This window comes from Poecile atricapillus, chromosome 1 (genome assembly GCF_030490865.1).
Source record: "Poecile atricapillus isolate bPoeAtr1 chromosome 1, bPoeAtr1.hap1, whole genome shotgun sequence".
Lineage (NCBI taxonomy): Eukaryota > Metazoa > Chordata > Aves > Passeriformes > Paridae > Poecile > Poecile atricapillus.
In genome coordinates this window covers 10,593,823-10,613,322 of record NC_081249.1, presented here as the reverse complement: position 1 = coordinate 10,613,322, position 19,500 = coordinate 10,593,823, and the positions used below count along the sequence as shown (strand labels likewise).

Sequence of the window (19,500 nt, the reverse complement as noted above, 5' to 3'; positions counted from 1 at the left end):
TGATAACTAATTCTAAGAATTTATACTAATTATTTTTATAAGTGGGCCACAGATTTCTTCATATCAAAAATATCAGACAAACACCAACACCCTTTTAACATGGTATTAAATGTATTTTAAAATAAAAGATCACGGTGCAATTTACAACACCACTAAATTCAGCTTCCAAATTACATATGACAGGTAGTGAACAAGCACACCAGAAATAAAGCAGCTAATTATTCAGACTAAATTTCTGTTTGAAGTAACAGCAGGAAAGCCCAGTGTTGACAACTAAGAATTCTAGCATCAAGTGTTACCAAATAACCTGTACAAACCGACACAGACTCATTTGGACATATTAAACAACAAGATATTTCATTAACTGTGCCACATAGTTTGGTGTTAAGATTCACAAAAAGTAGGTAAGGTTTGCAGTCGGTAAGTAGGAATAAGATGGGATTCACGACACGTAACTTTAGATGTCTGCTCTACATTTGTCTCCATCTACAAATCATCTGCTCATTTTCACTATGACTATATTAATATACTGAGATGTGAAATTTTGTGCAAAAGCTTCTGAAGTTACCCAGAGATGAAGGCAAAAAATTTCAATAGCAACAGGGAAGGGCATTGGTAGAATGTGAATGCTTGGGTTTAACATTTGCAGTGGGCCCTTCTAAAGGAGAAAAATTATGTTTTGTATAAAATACTTGTAATTTATCCACCAAAGTTATTCAAACACTGAGAATTACCTGTATGGAAAGGTGAAAGATTAAATACTTACCAAAATTAAACAATGAAAATCAGATTCTACAAGGTGGAATAATATTTTTATCATGCTAGTTTCGTCCCATACACAACTGGCTCATGGTATCAGGACATTCACACTCGCCTGAAGATATTCATCCTTTCTTATGGGAATAACTGGCTCAACTACACTGTTCTGACAAGCAGCTGTCCTGTTTTAGAAAGTGTCATAAACAATCAAAATACACAAACTGCCTTCCGACTCATTTCTGGAGCCTTCCACCAGAGGACTGTGCATCATCCAGTGTTGCAGCAGAGAGTGTTTAAGTGCCCCCTCTCCAGGGGAGGTACCTGGGCATTCCCACCTGAACATGAACATGTTGAGGTGAACTCATGAACCTCATGAACATGTTGAACCTGATGTTATACAGGCTTCCCTCACCCCCAATGGAACAAGACTGAGATCATCACTTTGACCAATGAGCATCAAAATTGCAACAATCAAATTTTGTTGCCTGATCCACTGAAGGGCTTTTTTTTCTTTCCTCTTCACTATCTACCCTTAGCCTTTCTTTTTCTTTCTTTTTCTTATAAATTTTCTTAAGTGACATCTTTACACTTCTATACTGTTTCATTTCTATAGATAATAACCAAAATGGCTACAAACCTCCTTCCCACTGCAATCAAATTGTTCTAAAATAAACCTGCCATGTACACACAGATAATTGGCCATTGAGTGTTATTTCACTCTAATCTGCCCAAAGAGATTTACTACTAACAAGGAGTTTTCACCCTGCCCTCAGGAGTGGTTTGTAACAATATCCAACCTAAACCTCCCTCAGCCCAATTTGATGTCATTCTCTGTTGTCTTATCCTTTGTCTCTGGGAAGGGACCAACCCCCACCTCACTACAACCTTATTTCAGGGAGTTGTAGAGTGATATGATCTCCCCTGAGCCTCCTTTACCAAAGAGAAAGTATATTTTCAACATGTGAAAGTCAATATTCATAACTACACTTAGAGCATGAAAATGCTGTGTTTAATTTATATATAAACTGAAACGTTTGGCAAATTTTTGCTGCTCTGAACAGAATCTCAATATAGTCCTAGATCATGTTCCTGGTTTAGGTCTAGAATGCAATCTAAATCAGCAGATCTATTTGATTTTGTTCTTAAAACAGTATATCTTAATAATTACTAGACATATGAGCCCAATACTGTTCGTTTTGGCTTTTTTTTTAGTTCAGAAACAAGTTACTCTGCAGTATCTTTACACTTATATATAAGTGTATATATGGGTACACCCATATATACCCACATATACACATTTATACAAACAAATATATGAAGACCATTAATAGCAAAAGTATTAACAATCCTATTTTCTTGGTTTTGCCTTAGATTTTCTGATGAAATCCTGCATGACTGTTACCAGGAACTGCCATTTTCCCAGGATTTCTGGAAATGCAACTGATATCAATAACAAGTCCTGATGCTTATAGATATAGGAATATTTCTTGTACTAACATATCTATTTATAACAACTCTGAATCTCTTATGGAGTACTGCTATGCAGACAGAAATTCTGGACCTTCCTGATACACACAGATTTCCCAATTTTGTGTTTGGTTGCACAGGTCATGACAAAAAGAACCATCATTTCAGCATCACATTTATTACACTGTTCTTCACTGAGAAGTGCTCATGTTCATGACTTGAGAGGTCATATGCTCTTCTCAAGACAAAATAGGTCATCTAAAACCAGCTAATCAAAACATTTATTTCTGTGAAAATGAGACAGATGTTAATCTGTGCTGATATCCATAGCACTGCAACTGTAAAAATGAAGAAAAACTGACTTCCTGTAATCCTGAAGCAGAAGCACAACTTCAAATCTTTCTGAGGCCGTTTGGCTCCCTGTTCCAGTTATAGAAATCTGGGAATCAGGCATCCAATGTTACACCATAAACCACATAATAAAACCTCTGTCTCTCAACCTGATCAGGTTTTTGGTTTCCTCTCACTTCTACTCATTTGTGAAGTGCATAGTTCAGTGGAGGCATTATGTGATGGCACCCCTGAGAATAAATGTGAGAAAGATCCAAGTTTAAATATGTTAATTCTGGCACAGAAAAGGCATAGCATTCAACTCAATACACCCAAGAGCAAAATTACTGAGCTGCATAGTATTTTGAATGAGAAATCAAAAAGATTTCTTGTCTCCTAAAAGAGATAGCAATTGGCAAGATTCCTTTTTCATCTTAAGTACACTGTCAGTTTTATAACCCTTATGAATTGAGCTGCAATTCTTAAAACATTAAAAGTTTTTCTAGTTGTGGAAGAAATAATTTTTTACTTTGATGACTAATTTAAATGCTGATCAGTAGGATAAGGATGTTTTTAACCTTACACTTCCCAGGAATTCTTTCAGTGAGAGATGTTTTATATGTATATATATATATACACACACACACACACATATCTATCTATCTCATGTGTGTGTGTGTGTGCACAGATGGGTTCCAGAGTTTAGAAAAAAAAAAAAAAATCCAAAGATCTACTTCTTTATTCTAATCAGGAACAACATGAAGCAAAGGAATTTAAAGGTTCATTGCAATTAACAGGACATGCAGGTGCACCTTATAATTTACTTTACCATCTCTTCTTGACCTGCTAGAATGTTACTTCTATTATAGATAACCCTGCAAGACAAGTGTCATATTATGCAAGACACTAAAACAAAGTGCTCTGTGTTAGCTGAACCGGTTAATCGAATTAAAAGTTTTAACTCAATGACTGATTACACCTTTTGAACAAACTGATTTCTATCAGCACAATTACCTGTGGAACAACAGACACATGTAATTTCTAGGTGTTTAAATTCATGGTGGCAATGAAAAATTAAGTGGTTTTGCTTAGGGAATATGGGCTTTCGAATCCAAGCCTAAACATGCTGGAGGAAGGAACATGAGCCACCAGTCAACTCAGACTTGGACAGAGCAAGAGAAAACAGTTGCTAGAGAAGCAGGTGATTGAGAAATAAGATCTAATTCCAGCAGCTGGCCATGCAGAGCCAAGCAGATCCATCTCCAGTACAGGTCTTCAAGCTGTTCTATACTTCTGCTTTATTCTTAAAAACCTACCTAAGTTCCCAAAAAATAATTTAAGCTCCTTCTCTGCTGCTAAAAGGTTTATTTCATTAACCCTGAAACATAACCCATTTTTGAGTGATAGAAAATTCTCAAATTATAGCAGAGAAGCACAGACTTTCATATGCAACTTTTCATCCTCTACACAACTGTTACTCTTAGGCACATTACTTTGTACTTTCCATAGTAAAACACAGCAGATTTCTGTTTGCATTTCTAAATTCATAGGGTCGCTTCACCAACTATTCTGAATGCACATCTTTTTATAGGAATCTTACATATATTATACATTTGGAAGCAAATGTATCAATATTCAGTTTTTAATACAAAGTAATAAATTCATTTTTCTTCCTAATTGCATTTTGTATACATGATAATTGATAGATTAGGGATTAGTTTTTCCACCATTATTAAACTGAATCAATAACAAATTTTTATGTAGTCCACAAAAGACCATGGAAAGATTTTGTTTTTTTAAACTATCATTATTCCTTAGTTATATTTGTTAACTACTACATAAACATTCTTGGCCTATGTTAGTAAGCCTGTATTTTCATGTGCAGTGTTGAGAAACCATGTGAAATATACACTGCAGCTCAAGTATTTTCTCCTTAGTCAACAATGTGATAACAATAGCATAGCAACCTGTAAATAGTGAAACACATCAGATATTTAGAGTTTGTAACTGCACATGAGTGGTGTCAGATTTATTTGGGAGGTGTCAGCTATAGGAATAAAATATACAGTCATAGAAGTAGGACAGATCTGCACTTGTGATTCATATTCCCATCTGTAAGTACAATAATATTTTGGTGTCTTTTCACTTTTTAACATTCAGCGGTCAATTCTGTATTTATTGTACTTCTAAGATAAGGAATTAATGTATTTAGTAGCTGCTACTGAAACTATAAGAGGCCACCAAAATGGTAACAAAAATTTAGAGACAATATTTACTGAAGAAAGTTAATTTTCATGCTTTCTCTAAAGAAGGTATAAATATACTTCATTAGGGTAAGGAACTTAAGTGAAATGAAAATAGCTCATAAACTTTAGAACATGTATTTAGATGTAAATACTAAACAGTAAGAAGTTTAGCTAAACTATTTGTAAACACAATACAAACTTATGCCAGTAATTCTTTTCTAGTGATTCATTATAAGAAATATGAAGAGTCAAAAAAAAGAAAATTCAGAAAAATTCAATATGTAGCTAATTATGGGGCTGGAAAGAAAAAATATATTTATTGACATAACTGTCATAAAATCTCTTCATCCTAAACCAGTTTTTAAATTGCATCTAGAAGCTAATCACAGCCTTCAATATGCTGAGTGTTCAAGAAAAGGAAAATAATCACTTGCAGCTAGTGTGTTATGGAAGAAAAAGAATATCTTAGTAAAGATATGGTATGAAAAATATTAAAAACTATATTTATTTTGTAACAATTTTTATTTAGAAGAGAAAGCTTGTGTTTTTTGCATTCAGAAAAGTACTTGGAAGTATTCTGGTAAACAGCCTTTGTTCTGTCATTCTTTCCATAATTACTTCAAATTCGCTTGGGTAGAGATCTGAACAGGCAGTCTGCAGGTTCAAACTCATTAAAAGTGTAAATGTATTTGCAGCTAAAATAATGAAAAATTCTCTTCCATTCAACTGAACCCAATTTTAACAAATGTCAGATCGTGATGAATAAAAAACCCCAAACTGATTACTTCTGAAACATTGAAAGAATCTATTTCTTGGGCATCTGTTTTCAAAAATTACACAAGAAAGTTTTTACAAAGGTGAAAAATAAAAAGACCAACCAGCACTACTATTGCAAGTCTTTCAAGAGCCTTATTTATGAGCCTTCCCCTTCTCAATATGCTTGCTGCACACTGTGGCCCTAATGGCAAGCCACCACATCCCTAAATCATCCAAAACTCAGATGTTCTAGTAGCATACTTCAGAGCAGACACAGCACGATGTAGCCTGATGTGTTTCGGGATGAAAAGGCAGAGCAAACTTTGGTTGGTGAAGTTTAGAAGATTCAGTATTCAAAATTATTACTGGAGTATGAAGAGGGTGACACAGACACTTTGTATTTCCCCTCTTTTGTCTGGACTTAGTAGCATTTATTCAAAGAGCCTTTGTGACTTCCCATGGTCTCCAAAGTCCTAGAGTACAAACTACAACTTTTCTAAAACATGTCTTTTGTAGCAAAATGTTAACAAAAACTCAATTAAATTCCCAATTTGCTAACTATCAGTGTATCAGACTTTCAATCAAGTTCCACTTTATTCAACTGCCTGGTCTATTTCAAAGTTTTCAGTAAGATAAAACGACTAGATGTGCTAAAATTACATTCTCATCTAATTCTTAGCTGGATGGATTAGACTGCAAGATACAGAAACTTTAAACACTGAATTCAAACTTCTGTGGCTTTGAAACTCTTAGATAAAGGCAAGTGGAAGATAACATCCTACACAAACATAACTCAAACATAACCTCTTGATCTTCAGTACCAAAGAAAGGAGATTCAAAGTCAATTTTAAGTCTGCGCTTTGCCTGGGACCAGCATTTGACCTTTTAAAATTGAAAACCAGCTCCTTTTTACTGAAGAGCAGTACAGGTTCCTCAAATTGTTTTGAGATTTAGTTTGTTTTCTTGTCTGTTTTTAATTAAGTTGACCTTTTACAGTCCAAATAATTCCTATTCATTAAAACTGCCAGTCTATCACTGAGGTTAATACTAGCATCTAGTGGACCTATGATCAGTTTCAGTAATTTATAGAATATCATGGTTTTGATCTGGTTTACAATTCTTATTATTCATGTAGTTTAATATTTATTCCAAAGTATTTATGGAAACTGAATTAACATGGTGAAACTCTTGGAATTATATCCTGTTTAAATCTTTGCTTTTCAAGACAACTTGAAACCATGGGATGCATGGTGGTTACATGAAATATTTTGAATTTACAGGATCTTTGCCAATGCAGTGATAGTATTATAAATACATAGCGGACCATTTAACCATACAACCTCAGGAAAACTGACAAAGCAATTTTGGAGAATTTGTCCTCCCCTCCCCAAAATACAGTCAGTGCACCAGAACATGAAAAATGCCCAAGTGTTTCAGAAAAGCCCAAGAGAGAGCCATCAGCATTGGGAGCAGGAGATGGTGGTGAAGGGGAACACAGAAGACCGGCCACGTTCTTTACTCTGTTCACCTCATACTTCCCCAGAATCCACAGACATTAGGTTAAGAATTCTATAGGGCTCAGTCATATTTTCCTCCATAACCTGTGGCCAGCACATCTCAGACTTTCAGAAACCATAATGTAAATCTTATATCCATTTTACCATATCCTACATTTCCAACAAGTAATCTTCCATTCTAGGTACTGAGGAATTAGGTCAATAACATTTTGTTCCGCTTTCAGTTTACCCATCAGTTTAACTGTGTAAACCTTTATAAAACAGTCATATTCCTCCTGAGATTTTTCTCCAGATTGAAGATTCCCACCTTCTTAGTCCTTCCTCACAGTGAAGCCACTCCAAGTCTTGGTTCATTTGATCTGCCTCCCCCCACAAATACTTTCTGTGTGTGCTTTATATCCTTTGACATGCACAGAGATCTGCACACAGTAACCAACATAAGTACACCACAGTGTTGGATATCACCAAGACAGCATGTTTTTTATGTCTGTAATACCCATAATGATGCAGCCTAAAACACCACAGCTTTTTCTTTTGTTGCCACACCATCTTGTGCCTGTAAACACTGTCAGCAATAAGGTCAGGATCTCTTTCTGGAGTTGTAACAAGCTCACTTCTAAGTATCACTTAAGCATGGGATAGTCTGTCATAAATATTCCTTGCCTCACATTTGTCTCTGATCAAGATCATCTGCCACTTGTAGCCCATCTGCTCAGTTTTGGAGTTCCCACTATTGACTCAGCCTTTGACTACCTGAGACATAATGTCATCAGCATTCTTGGAAATGTCACCATACACCTCTTGTCTCCAAAATATTTCTCACATTCATGCTCCTTCTAAAAATATCAGTGTCACTTTCTGTTACTCCTGTAATTGCTTCCCTCCTCCCCTCAGCCCCTACTGATCTTTGAATTCAGCTTGAAAAATACGTCTAGAATGGACTGTCAATGCCCCATACAAAAGTTCAGTGTTTAATGTAAAACTATGCAGAATTATCAAAAGCCATGTCTTCCATCTGGGTAAGTAAATAGCAAAAACAGAGCTTATAACATATAAAGTTTCCTTGACAAATAATGCTTAACAGCATTACACTTGAGCCTGAAATCACTAACAGATTTCATTTCTGGAATCCATTCAATTGCTAATTTCTTGACACTCTTGACACACTTGAGATCCACTGAGCAAAAGAATGTAATAGGAAACAAAATTTCAGTTGGTCACTGTTCTTTAATTAACATTAAAGCAGGGAATAATGTATTAACTACAAAGAATAAAACTTGAAACCTATTAAAAGTTTAGAGTCAGTTTTCTGATTTGCAGAAGGTTCTAAATGTTAATATCAATTCTATTTTTCTTTGAAATTATTATATGAAAATGCATTATACCCAGTTTGCTCTCCCATCAGTATCAACTTCATTCAATATAGTTTTAAAATGTGCTTCTATTTTCTCATTCTCAAAATTGATTTTAAAAAAATCTACCATTCCCTTGATAAAAATGACATTCTTTTAACTATGAAAAATTAATTGTAAGGAAACAGACAAAAAACATAAACAAAAATAAAAAGACTATTAAAACTTATGTGAGTTACAATATAAACATTCTGACTTTGAAGGTGCTTTTTTTTTAATAGTCTATTAAAGCTATTCTGAAAAAGAGGAATCAAAATATGACAATTTACCTGTATTTATTGTAATTTATATTCTACTGACACAAGTAAATTTGACATAGTACCAACACATTAATTGGGCAATGCCATGACTATATTGGCTCTTTGGACTGTAAGTAGGGGTCGCTTCCTTCAACTTTTGTTTGCCTCATGCTTTGATCTTAAGGATAAATTAAAGCCTTTTGGATGACATGAGTTTCAAGTCTTAAAAAGAGAGAATCTGACTCAACCCAAAACCAAATTAGGACAGATAATGAAAAACTAATAGATGTCAAAACATAAGAGTTATGCAAATCCCATGACATCATGGCTGTATAGAGATTATGCAGCTGATAAGCCTAAGGTCTTTTCATGCCCAGGTTCATCAATAATTGAGACCTACTTAGAACACACCACTTTTTCCTGTCAAGGTTTCTTTCCTTTGAAAATCTGCTCTAGAAGAGTAAAAAGAAGAAAAAAAAAAAACAAAACACCACATGTGTGGTGGCAGAAGCTAGGGCAGGATGTGTTTCCAAGATCTGGGAGCAAAAAGCATTCCCTGACTCTGACACAGCCAAGATTGGGAGGAGAATAGAAGCATCCTGATGCACATAAGTCTTACTAAAGTACACCAGGAACATTTATATTAGTTTAACAGAACACTATCTGTATTCCTCCTGAATAATGCTATTATTCACATAAAGTTCACTAACAGAGGTCTCTGCAATCATTTTCCTCTAAATTACACAAGTTGTTATTCCAGAGGAAAACAAACCAATCGGTCAACATACTAAACAGAACAAAAGGAGGAATGCACGTGCAAGTGCTTATTTAAGAACCTTCCTCTAGGGAACATAACTGGATTATTCCCATTTAATAAATCATAGGCTGCCTTAAAATGTAAAATGTACCAAGAATTTCCATGTAACATTCTAACACTGCATTGAGCTGAAAGAACATTCAGATAGACATTTCTACTGACAAATGAAGGGATGAACAACAACAATCTTAACCAGAACAGGAACATATTTTATATCCTCAGACAAAGGTCCACCACCAATCTCTTCCTTCTGCATTGCCAAAGCAGATTACAGGGCTGTTGAAGTGCTGTGTTATTGTTTTGTGAGTGTTTGCACTTAGATAACAAGTTAACGCTTGGAAACACAGATGTGTTTCCAATGTACAAAAGAATAGCTTTTTATGTGACAAATAAAGGCCCTTGGGTAACAAATAACAGTACCATCACCACACGGAAATACAGCAGCAAGAATTATTAAAGCATCCCTGAAGCTTCTGACAGCTGTAGATTACTTGTTGCATCTCCTTTTAACATGGAGCCATTCATACCGGAAAGGACTTTCAGGATCTTTGAGTCCAACCATTAACCCAGCAGTCCCATCCCTAAATGATGTCCCTAAGTGACACATCTCCATGTCTTTTAAATATCATCAGGAAACCTTATAGCACTTTTCAGTACCTAAAGGGGAACTACAGGAAGGGACTTTTCCCGAGGGCATGTAGTGATAAGACAAGGGAGAATTGCCGTAAGACTGAAATGTTTAGCTATTAAGAAGAAGTAATTTGCTTCTGAACTGTGAGACAGTGATACAGGTTGTCCAGAGAGATTGTGGAGTTCAAATCACTGGAAGTGCTCAAAGCCAGGCTGGATGAAGCTCTGAGAAACCTGATCTAGTAGAAAGTTCACTGTCTATGCCAGAGGGGTTGGAGGTCAATGAACTTTAAGTTCCCTTCCAACCTTAACCATTCTATGATTCCATGGTGAATCAACCACTTCCTTGGGCAGCCTGTTCCAATGACTGACAACATGTTCCAAGTGAAACTTTAATCATGGTTAGAGTCAGTAGTAACCCTTCAGGACACTCCCTTATGATGCTAATTACTAAACATTTTCACAGCTTTTTCGCCCCCATGGCTCTGAACGGAAAAATTATACGTGACACATAAGAAATAAAAAAACTTGCTGCACACTACCAGTTCTTCCAGTGCATCTCCAGCACTCATTAGTGGATCTCTATAAGGAATATTCTGGGATTTAAAGAACATTCATGAAGAAAGCTGTACCTGTACTTTCTACTGTATTTTAAAGCAGAAAGGCATATCCAGTTAGGCCCAGCATCTAGGTTAAGAATATGTTCTTTAATAAAACCTATCTTAACAGCGAAATTTTTTAAATTTTTTTTTTACATTGGAAATTCTCTGGCTAACAGTATAAAACTATTTTTGTATTAGCTGTAACTCAAACACTCTACCTTTCTGTGACTGCATGAGAAAAACAAATTGATCTAAAAGTGATCATAAATAATATTAAATTGATAAATCCATTTTTTAAAATCCAGCCTATGAAATATGGATGTTAATGGCATTGATTTTGATAGATAAACTGGATTAGGATTACCTGTATAAATCAACCAATATATTATTAGCATTACAGAGATGTGCTTTAATGACACAAACAAACATTAAGATTATAAACCAGTTGTAAATTCTGTACTGTTTTACTTTAAAATTCAGCAGTTATGTGTGCTTGTTTGGTTTTCTTAACCATTAGAAGTTAAAGTATAAAAATATGGAGTATGGAAGGGAGTGGTGGTCACTGACAGGAGTAGGTAGAAAAGAATAGAACAAATTATAGTGTATGAACAATTTATAGGACATAAAATTTAATTACTGATAATTCCTTTTATACTTGAAAACTCTAGATGTTGAGAGCTCCTTTGAAATTTCAAGCCAGAATCAAACCTAAAATAACTAAAAATTTCACAGTATTTTAACTCTCTTTTAACCTACCTCTTTTTTTTCTCTACCAACTGTCTGCAGATCTCCTTCCACCGGTTATTTAAACTTTCCAGTTGTTCCTTCAGCACTTTGGCATCTGCCGTTGATGACTGCTCAATAATCTCTTCACCGGTTGCATTCAATATTTTGACAACAGCTTGCTGCTGCCCAATGCCATCCTGAAGCTCCTGCAAAATACCCAACACATTCACATCTTCATAAACAGGAAGACATAAAGACATCATTTTGTAACAAGTACCTTTCACTACATCTTTTCAGCCTTTTACTCCCTCCTGTATTGCTGTCTACTACAGACCATTACAGCAATATTCTGCACATCAATTAATGAGTAAAAATTGTGAACAAATGTACTTCTACACCCAAAGGTATATATCACATCTAAGAGCCTACAAAGAATTGTAAGATTTAAACTACAAAATGTGTGAAGTTCCTATTAGCTATAAACTCTAATAAGGTCAGGAAAGCACAGACTGTAAAACTTCTGATTCCATTAAAGAACATCTTTTTTGTCAATTGTGGGAAGCTTAACTCATGTGTTTTTTGTTTTGGTTTTGGTTTTTCTCAAGTTTTGCTAAATGCATCAGGATACATTTTTATACATCTTTTATGATAAAATATTTTTTCCAACAGTATTCCTGTAGCTACCTTACCTCATGTTTAAAAACAATACAATTCTGAATCTGTAGCTTAGATTGTGACACTGTATGCCTGTTGAAGCAAGTTCATATTTATAAATAATCAATATTTTAATATTTTTAGTCATCAGTAGAACATGAGTATTCTTCCTTTGAATTCCTCAGAATGTACAACCAAAAAAGGGTAAAACAATTTTCAACAGTTTACTGCTAAAATAAGCTGGAACTGAAATAACATCAACAATCTACACTGTGATATTCATACTTATGACAGATTTTCACAACCTCAGGAAGTGTGTCTGAATCTTATCTACATACAAAGGCTTTCAAGTAAAATGCTGAATCCATTTTTTCTGGAGGAAACCAAATACATCAGTATAACATACTCTAGAACAAAATAAAATGTTTGCTTTCTCTTTCTAAATGCATAGCATAAACTGCAGAGTAAGCCAGTAAACCTGCATATTAACACTTAATAAAATTTGTCCATGAAACAGTTAAAACTGGCAGGATACTTTCCAGGAATGTAAAACTACTCCTTATGCTTTTTAAAACATATATATTTGGTCATGATTGGTTATGACCATTTACAGCCATTATTGGTTACATTTGGTTATGATTGAAGTTCACAAACTGAACCAATCTGGAAGTTTACTTGTTCTAGCATGATCAAACTCAGCTGCCAGATATTAATTAATTAAATTGCATTGAGTCAGTTGAATGCTCTGTCTCAGCTTTTGAACAGATTTTACAGGGTGCTTGAACACCAGCACCAGCAGAGCCTGGGGCACAGGAGTCAATGTCAGCAGGTTTCTGTGGTCATTACCCACAGTCCTGGACAAGGAGTTGTAGCTGAAGCAGAGGTTTGCACTGTTGAGATTTAGCTTCTTTTTACTGCACTTTCTGTTTGGTTTTCTTACAGTTTCTTTCAGGTTGTTACAGGACACACACACCCCATCCCCAAATGATTCCTTTCTTAGATTCTGCTCAATAAAAAACTGTTCTGCTGATGTGTTGGGATTTTTTCCAAACTATTTTGAAGCCCCACAGTTTCAGAATAAGAAGTAGCTGTGATGAGCATAACGTGGCAGTTATCTGCATCCCATTTTATCATGTTTTGATAGGATGAGAAACGTTTTTCTGTAGGATGCTTACAATCTATGTGACAGTCCAGCCACATTGCCTCAAGCGCCCTGCTGCCCCACAGTGTCCCAGCACACTTTGCTTTGCCTGTGGAATGTACAAGGTTTTTAAGATACCTTTGCAGCAGAAACCACAAGATTTTCTAAGAGCCAGAACAGACACATAAAAGCCTCTTACTCTGAAGTATAAGATTTTCTTTTCTTTCTGCTGTGCACATTAATACAATAATACCTAGCCCAAATTTTGACTATTATTTTCAGGTGCATGATTTCACTATTAGAAATAAATAGCAGCAATGGCTAGGTCATTTGCCTAAATGCAAATATTGTCTGCTCTTGCAAGTCTGAATTGGTCTTTGCACTATACACTCCTCTTTTGGTAATGCCCAGCTTAAAATGAGTACCTAGCTTTTGCACATATTCACTGTATTTCACATTGATTTTAGCACTAGAGCCTTTGCATTGTGCAGTAGGGAGCATTGCATGGGTAAATCATAACAATGTATAGTTTGAGAAAAAATGTATTAGAGTAAATGGCTTATTTCCAGCAAGGCACTTGAGACTTTTGTGCTACTGCATGAACCTGTGTGAAGTTAAGATCCATGTCACTTACTGAAAAAATAACTCAGAAAAAAAGCTTCTACTTATATGCAGAGGCCCATTCATTTGGAAAAGGAGATCAAAGCAAGGAGAACAAAGGGAAATTCTGCTTCTGGAACTCTGGAGGTTTTAGAAGCAATATTTGTAGAAATTACTTGTTATCTATGCATCCAGTTTTTTAAATGACAGAAACAACAACCAGTCAGTAAAGTACTATAAAGTGAAATGCTAAGTAAAAGCTCATTCAAGTACTCTGAGCCTTTTTTCAGTGCTCACAGCATCTTAAATTAGGTTTTCTCTCTCCCCCAGCATACACAAACACAAAAGAGCAACTAGTACATGATTTCCACACTTATTTCAATTGATACAAAGTTAAACAAAGGAATTTCCTCATTTATCCTCTAACATATTATGTAATAGGCTTCACTTAACAAGGTGAAAAAGAAAATAGCTAGCTCAGTGGCAGGAGTGGTCTTAGAACTTAAGATGCCATATGCTGGAATGGGAACCCTTCACATGTAGGAAGAATTGTGAACTACCAGAACATGGGGGAAGCCTTCTGGGCTTCTGCATTTTAGGTCACCATAAAGAGCTCTCTCTGAGATGGTTTTTCTCAAAGTACTCTAAGCATTTAACACTTTTCATATTATTAAACAGAAACAAGTGCTGATGAAGTTCACCACAGTGTATGAAAAAGATTTTTGTTGGTAAGGGATAGTGCACAAAGCACAGCCTCCCATGAATTTAAAAAAACATTTTTTATGACGAGAACAAAAGTTTTTTAATTGCTTTACTCAAAGCCACACTTTCACATGCCCATCCCGGAGTTATTATCACAAAAATGCTTTTCAATACTTATATTAGTACCTGAAGTTTGCTAGCAGCTATGGTTTCCTACTAACATCCCCCTCCACCCTTGCCACCCGCCTGCCTGATGGCAAAGTGCTGGGAGCCTGCACAGCCTTGCCTGCCATGGCCTTATGGTTTATGGTTCTGCAGAAGGAATATTGACTGTGGGTGTTTCAGGCACCTTCACTTGAACTTCCACCTCTTCATACAGAAATGACAAAGCAAAAGGGCAAGCTATCCTTTGGATTCCCAGCTCACTCAGGCGGCCACTGGACATACTTACATTTGCAGTTATACAGTTTCTAATAATTTTATAAACAGAGTGAGCCAAAAAATGTAATTAAAAATATATTTTTATGCATCTCTGTAAATATTCAAGGTCAGGTTGGACAGGGCTATGAGAGACCTACTCTAGTGGAAGATATCTCTGCTCATTTGCAGGCACATTGGGCTAGATGATCCTTAAAGGTCCCTTCCAACCCAAATTGTTCTATGATTCTATATTCCCACACACAGAACTAATCACAGTTTTGAGTAAGATACTTTCATGCATTATTTGTTTTAAACATATTGCATTTTTAGCTGCTGAGAGAAGTGGAAGCTATTAGAAATACCCATCACATTAATTTTTCTTTTTTGTGATTCCCAAGTATAAGTAGGAAATGGCCAACCATTAAATTAAGGTTTAAATAATCTCTCAGATTAAAAATTGCAGAAACAGTCCATTAAAGGACTTCTACCTCTCATACAGAGGGTTTTACACTTTGATAGTGATTTCAACTAATTTAGGATAATAACATAAAACTGCCAAAATATTCATATGATGCATCTTTGATTAAATTACTTTCTTTTTCTTTTCCAAGGTTCAAAGAAAATTAAGAGTTATACACAGTCCTTCAGAAAATTTCAAAGTGGAACTGAAAAAAAATAAAGAAATATGGGATAAGCACAGGGCAAAATATTCAAAAGTCAAAAGAGCTGTCTGCAATACCAGGAACTTGCCCACAGTCAGCCTGAAACCCTGGCCTAGTTCACTACTGGTATTAATTTCAGTTTTCCTTTATATTTTCTAGAAACAACTGCCTAATGACAACACAAGAGCTGCTCCTTTATGATATTTGTTGAATCCAACATAAGAAGAAAAGAAAATGAGGAAAAAAAAGAAAAAGTGGAAAGATAAATTCTTAAAGAAGTTAACTTGACACTTACAGCATTACTTCCGACATCCCCAAATGTATGTAGAACAGTATTTCATTTTTACCTCCACTCACAAGTTTCTGCATCAATATGATCACATTGTAATAAAGATTATAAAGCTTTCCTTAAAGATAATTATTAAGCAAATCACAGCTGCTTGTGGCTAAGTTGATGAAGTTGCTCATAACACCATTATCCTTTAGGAAACGCTTTCCAACTATATTGTGTGATGCTTTCCTAAGAAAATTAAAGGTCTGAGAGATCCTAAATCTACAGGTATTCCTGGAGCCAGCTTGGCAAGAGCTTTCAGTTTATACCCTAAATATGAGGCAGGAATCCCCCAAAATGGAGAGAGGACAAGAATATAATGAATCATGTCATGATCTCAGCTGGAAGGGACCTTAAAGATGAACTAGTTCCAACCCCTTGCCATGGATAGTGACACCCTGCCCTAGACCAGCTTGCCCAAAGCACCATCCAACCTGGCCTTGAAATCTTCCAGGGATGGAGCACCCACAGCTTCTCTGGGCAACCATTCCAGTGCCTCACCACCCCCACAGCATAGAATTTCTGTCTAAAATCCAGTCTCAACCTAGTCTCAATTTGAATCCATCCCCCCATGTCCTGTCACTACACACTGCTGCAAAAATATCCCTCTCCAGCTCTCTTGTAAGTTCCCTTCAGGTACTGAAAGGCCACAATAAGGTCACTCTGAAGCCTTCTGTTCTCCAGGCTGAACAATCCCAATTCCCTCAGCCTTTCTGAGGGAATACCCAACAGCAAAATACATCTGTCTTCCCTCTCATCTAATTTCCTTCCCATGCTGCTTTTCCTTTCATTATTTTCATTTGAATTTTTCAGGGATTCTATTATGCATTGTCATTTTATTTCTTAATCAATTTTTTTTTTTTTTAACCCTCTGCTTATCAGTCCTGTGGATTGCCTTCCCCTAACTACAACCAAAGACTTTAGATTTAGATTAACTGAAAAATGCTTTACAGGAGATCTTAGAGTTAGTCCTATTCACAAACTTGCTGCAAATCACTGCAAAGAGAAATACTTTGTGCTTTGGGAGTTGCCATCCTTACACTTTTTGAATTCGACACATTTGTTTGCTTTCAAAGTTACACAACTTTTTCTTTCAATATTCTTTTCACAACACATTCATTTCTAAGAAACTGCATCATTCAAGGAGCCAGAGGAAATTTCTCCTGGATATGGACAACCAGTATATGCTTTGAAGTCAGGTTGTTAACAACACCATAATTATTTTCAGATTAATTAATTAATCAGATTAAGGGTTACCCTGCTCAGATATCTACAACACTATGCACAAGGACTTTGCAGACATTTTCATGTATCAGAGTCCAGTAAAGAACAGTTTAGGATACCTAAAGATGCCTTTACTTCATGTGGGCCAGGCTGATGCTTTGTGAATTATCTTGTAACAAAAGCAAGATATCCCTGTTGATTCAGGGTATTTTACCTATATAATAAAATAAATGTGAACAATATGCTCACCAAAGTGGTTTCTTACCGATATCTGATTCTCCTCTTAAAGCCCTGACTGTGGCTTCTTCTTTGTTCAGACTGTTGCCTGTAGCCTTAACTTGACATGAACAAGTAAAACTAACAAAACTCTCATATTTTGTTAAATCTCATCCTATAACATACAGTTTTATCTACTGCATAAAAAATATGTAAGTATAAAGTGTCTTAGTTTAAGACAACTTTATGGGGCAGAGACTCTGAAGTAAGTTACCTCTCCTTAGCTTTCATCCTCTACTGGATAAACAGTATACTACTATAAAAAGTTATGCATCTTTGAATTTTTAGGACTTTTTAACTGAAGCATGAGTAGTTTTGGGGTCTTTTTTAAGGGATGCTTGTTAACTGTTCAAGATCTCTATTGTGATAGTAATCCTACACACTTGCTTAATCAACCATGGCCAATATTATGAAGAGTTAATTACAGTTTATGCTGTTTTTCCACAAGAAAGCAGGATTAAACTTTTTTGTACACAAAGTAGCTTGTATAATTGATTAAAGAATTCACCAAGCAATTTCAAATACATTACATCACCACATTCCTAATTGTTACCTTTTATCCTGATGCATTTCACAATGCTCCTGACAACTAAGGAATATGAAAAAAAGACAAATTCATTGTTCAGATAGATTCCTAGTATAAATTAAAACACACACATAATGAAAAATAATTGAGTGATGAGGATTATAAGTAAATCCTTTTAAATTTGATTTCTTTTATCAAATTATGGAAATTAAAGATTCATCAGAAGCCTTGCCCATGTACATAAGAGTGTACTTGAATGGCACAAATTTGCTTTTTCTTATTTGTTATTTCCCAGTTAACTTGACCATATATGACATGGCTCTTTCTGCAACATCATTTCCACTTCTCATTGACAGAAATAGCATTTTACTGATAAACTTAATCAGAAACTATTCCATGAGCAATCTTGGGAATACTTTCCTCTTTTCATTGTGGTAGACAAACATACTTAACAATAATTTATTGTTATGAAAAAGCCCTGCAGCAACATGAAGAAACACGACAAACAAGCTCATTTCTGTCAGAAAAATTAATGGTCACAAAATGTTTTAAGAGAAAAATAATGTATTGCCTCTCCTTCATGCAGTGTAAGGTACAAATCCAAAACATACTTTAAGGTACTATGTACCACTTTAAAAAAACTGTAGTCCTAAATTCAACACTTATGTTCTGATCTTCAGATATTTACATAAATTTATCTTCTGCTTTAAATCACATAAAACCATAAGGCTGACATAAGTGTGTCTACTCAGATGCAACAATATAAATCAGAGAAAGGTGGAAACATCTGGTGGGAAACTATCCCCAAACCAATCTGCTAACATTTGGTTACCAGAATGAATTTACCCATCAAGAGTATGTACCTCTAGCTCAATATTCTATTAGAAATAAGGAAGAAATTAATTTTCTGGGCAGTTAAACCCCAGTGATTTAACCTGGAGACACATTACTGGCACTTTGTTAGGATTAAAACAATCAACAAAGAGTATACAATGTTTCCTAACTGTTTTGAGAGAAACAGCTATGAAATCTTTGTTGCTTGGTGTGTATTATGTTGGTTATTGTTATTATTATGAATTATGGAAATTCAGGACAGCTGATGGAGATGGAAAAGCTGAAAAACAGTGAAAAAAATCAATGTTTACTAAGGAGTTGACAATTTAAAGCAAAGTGTTTTCTTCTTAGCATAAATTATAGGAATTATAATGGCTTGAATATTTATTATCAACTCTATTCAAGAACAGCATTTAAAGAGGTGACAGAAGGCTCTGGGCAGATTCTCAGTATAAAGCAGACCTAGGTTTATGTTGTCACTATTACCGCTTTTGTGTATCAGCTGTACATGAGAAACCAAAGGAAAATTGCTGCAGACCTGTTTTCTGAACATACAATACTGCAAAATAAAAAGGAGATTTCATTCTCACTTAAAAAAAAAATTGCAGAGAGAATTATTTGTGGCTTAA

The 19,500-nt window shown here is 35.3% G+C and overlaps 1 protein-coding gene across 4 annotated transcripts in view; it reads right to left on the bottom strand.

Annotated features, from left to right (window-relative positions):
- The window catches only part of DMD (dystrophin), a 1,141,085-nt gene that overhangs the window by 378,567 nt on the left and 743,018 nt on the right, over positions 1-19,500 (bottom strand). For all 4 annotated transcript variants that reach the window (XM_058829412.1, XM_058829411.1, XM_058829410.1 and 1 more), the window contains one exon: positions 11,532-11,707. In XM_058829412.1, the coding sequence (XP_058685395.1) occupies positions 11,532-11,707 (176 nt within the window). The remainder of the gene's footprint in view (positions 1-11,531; positions 11,708-19,500) is intronic.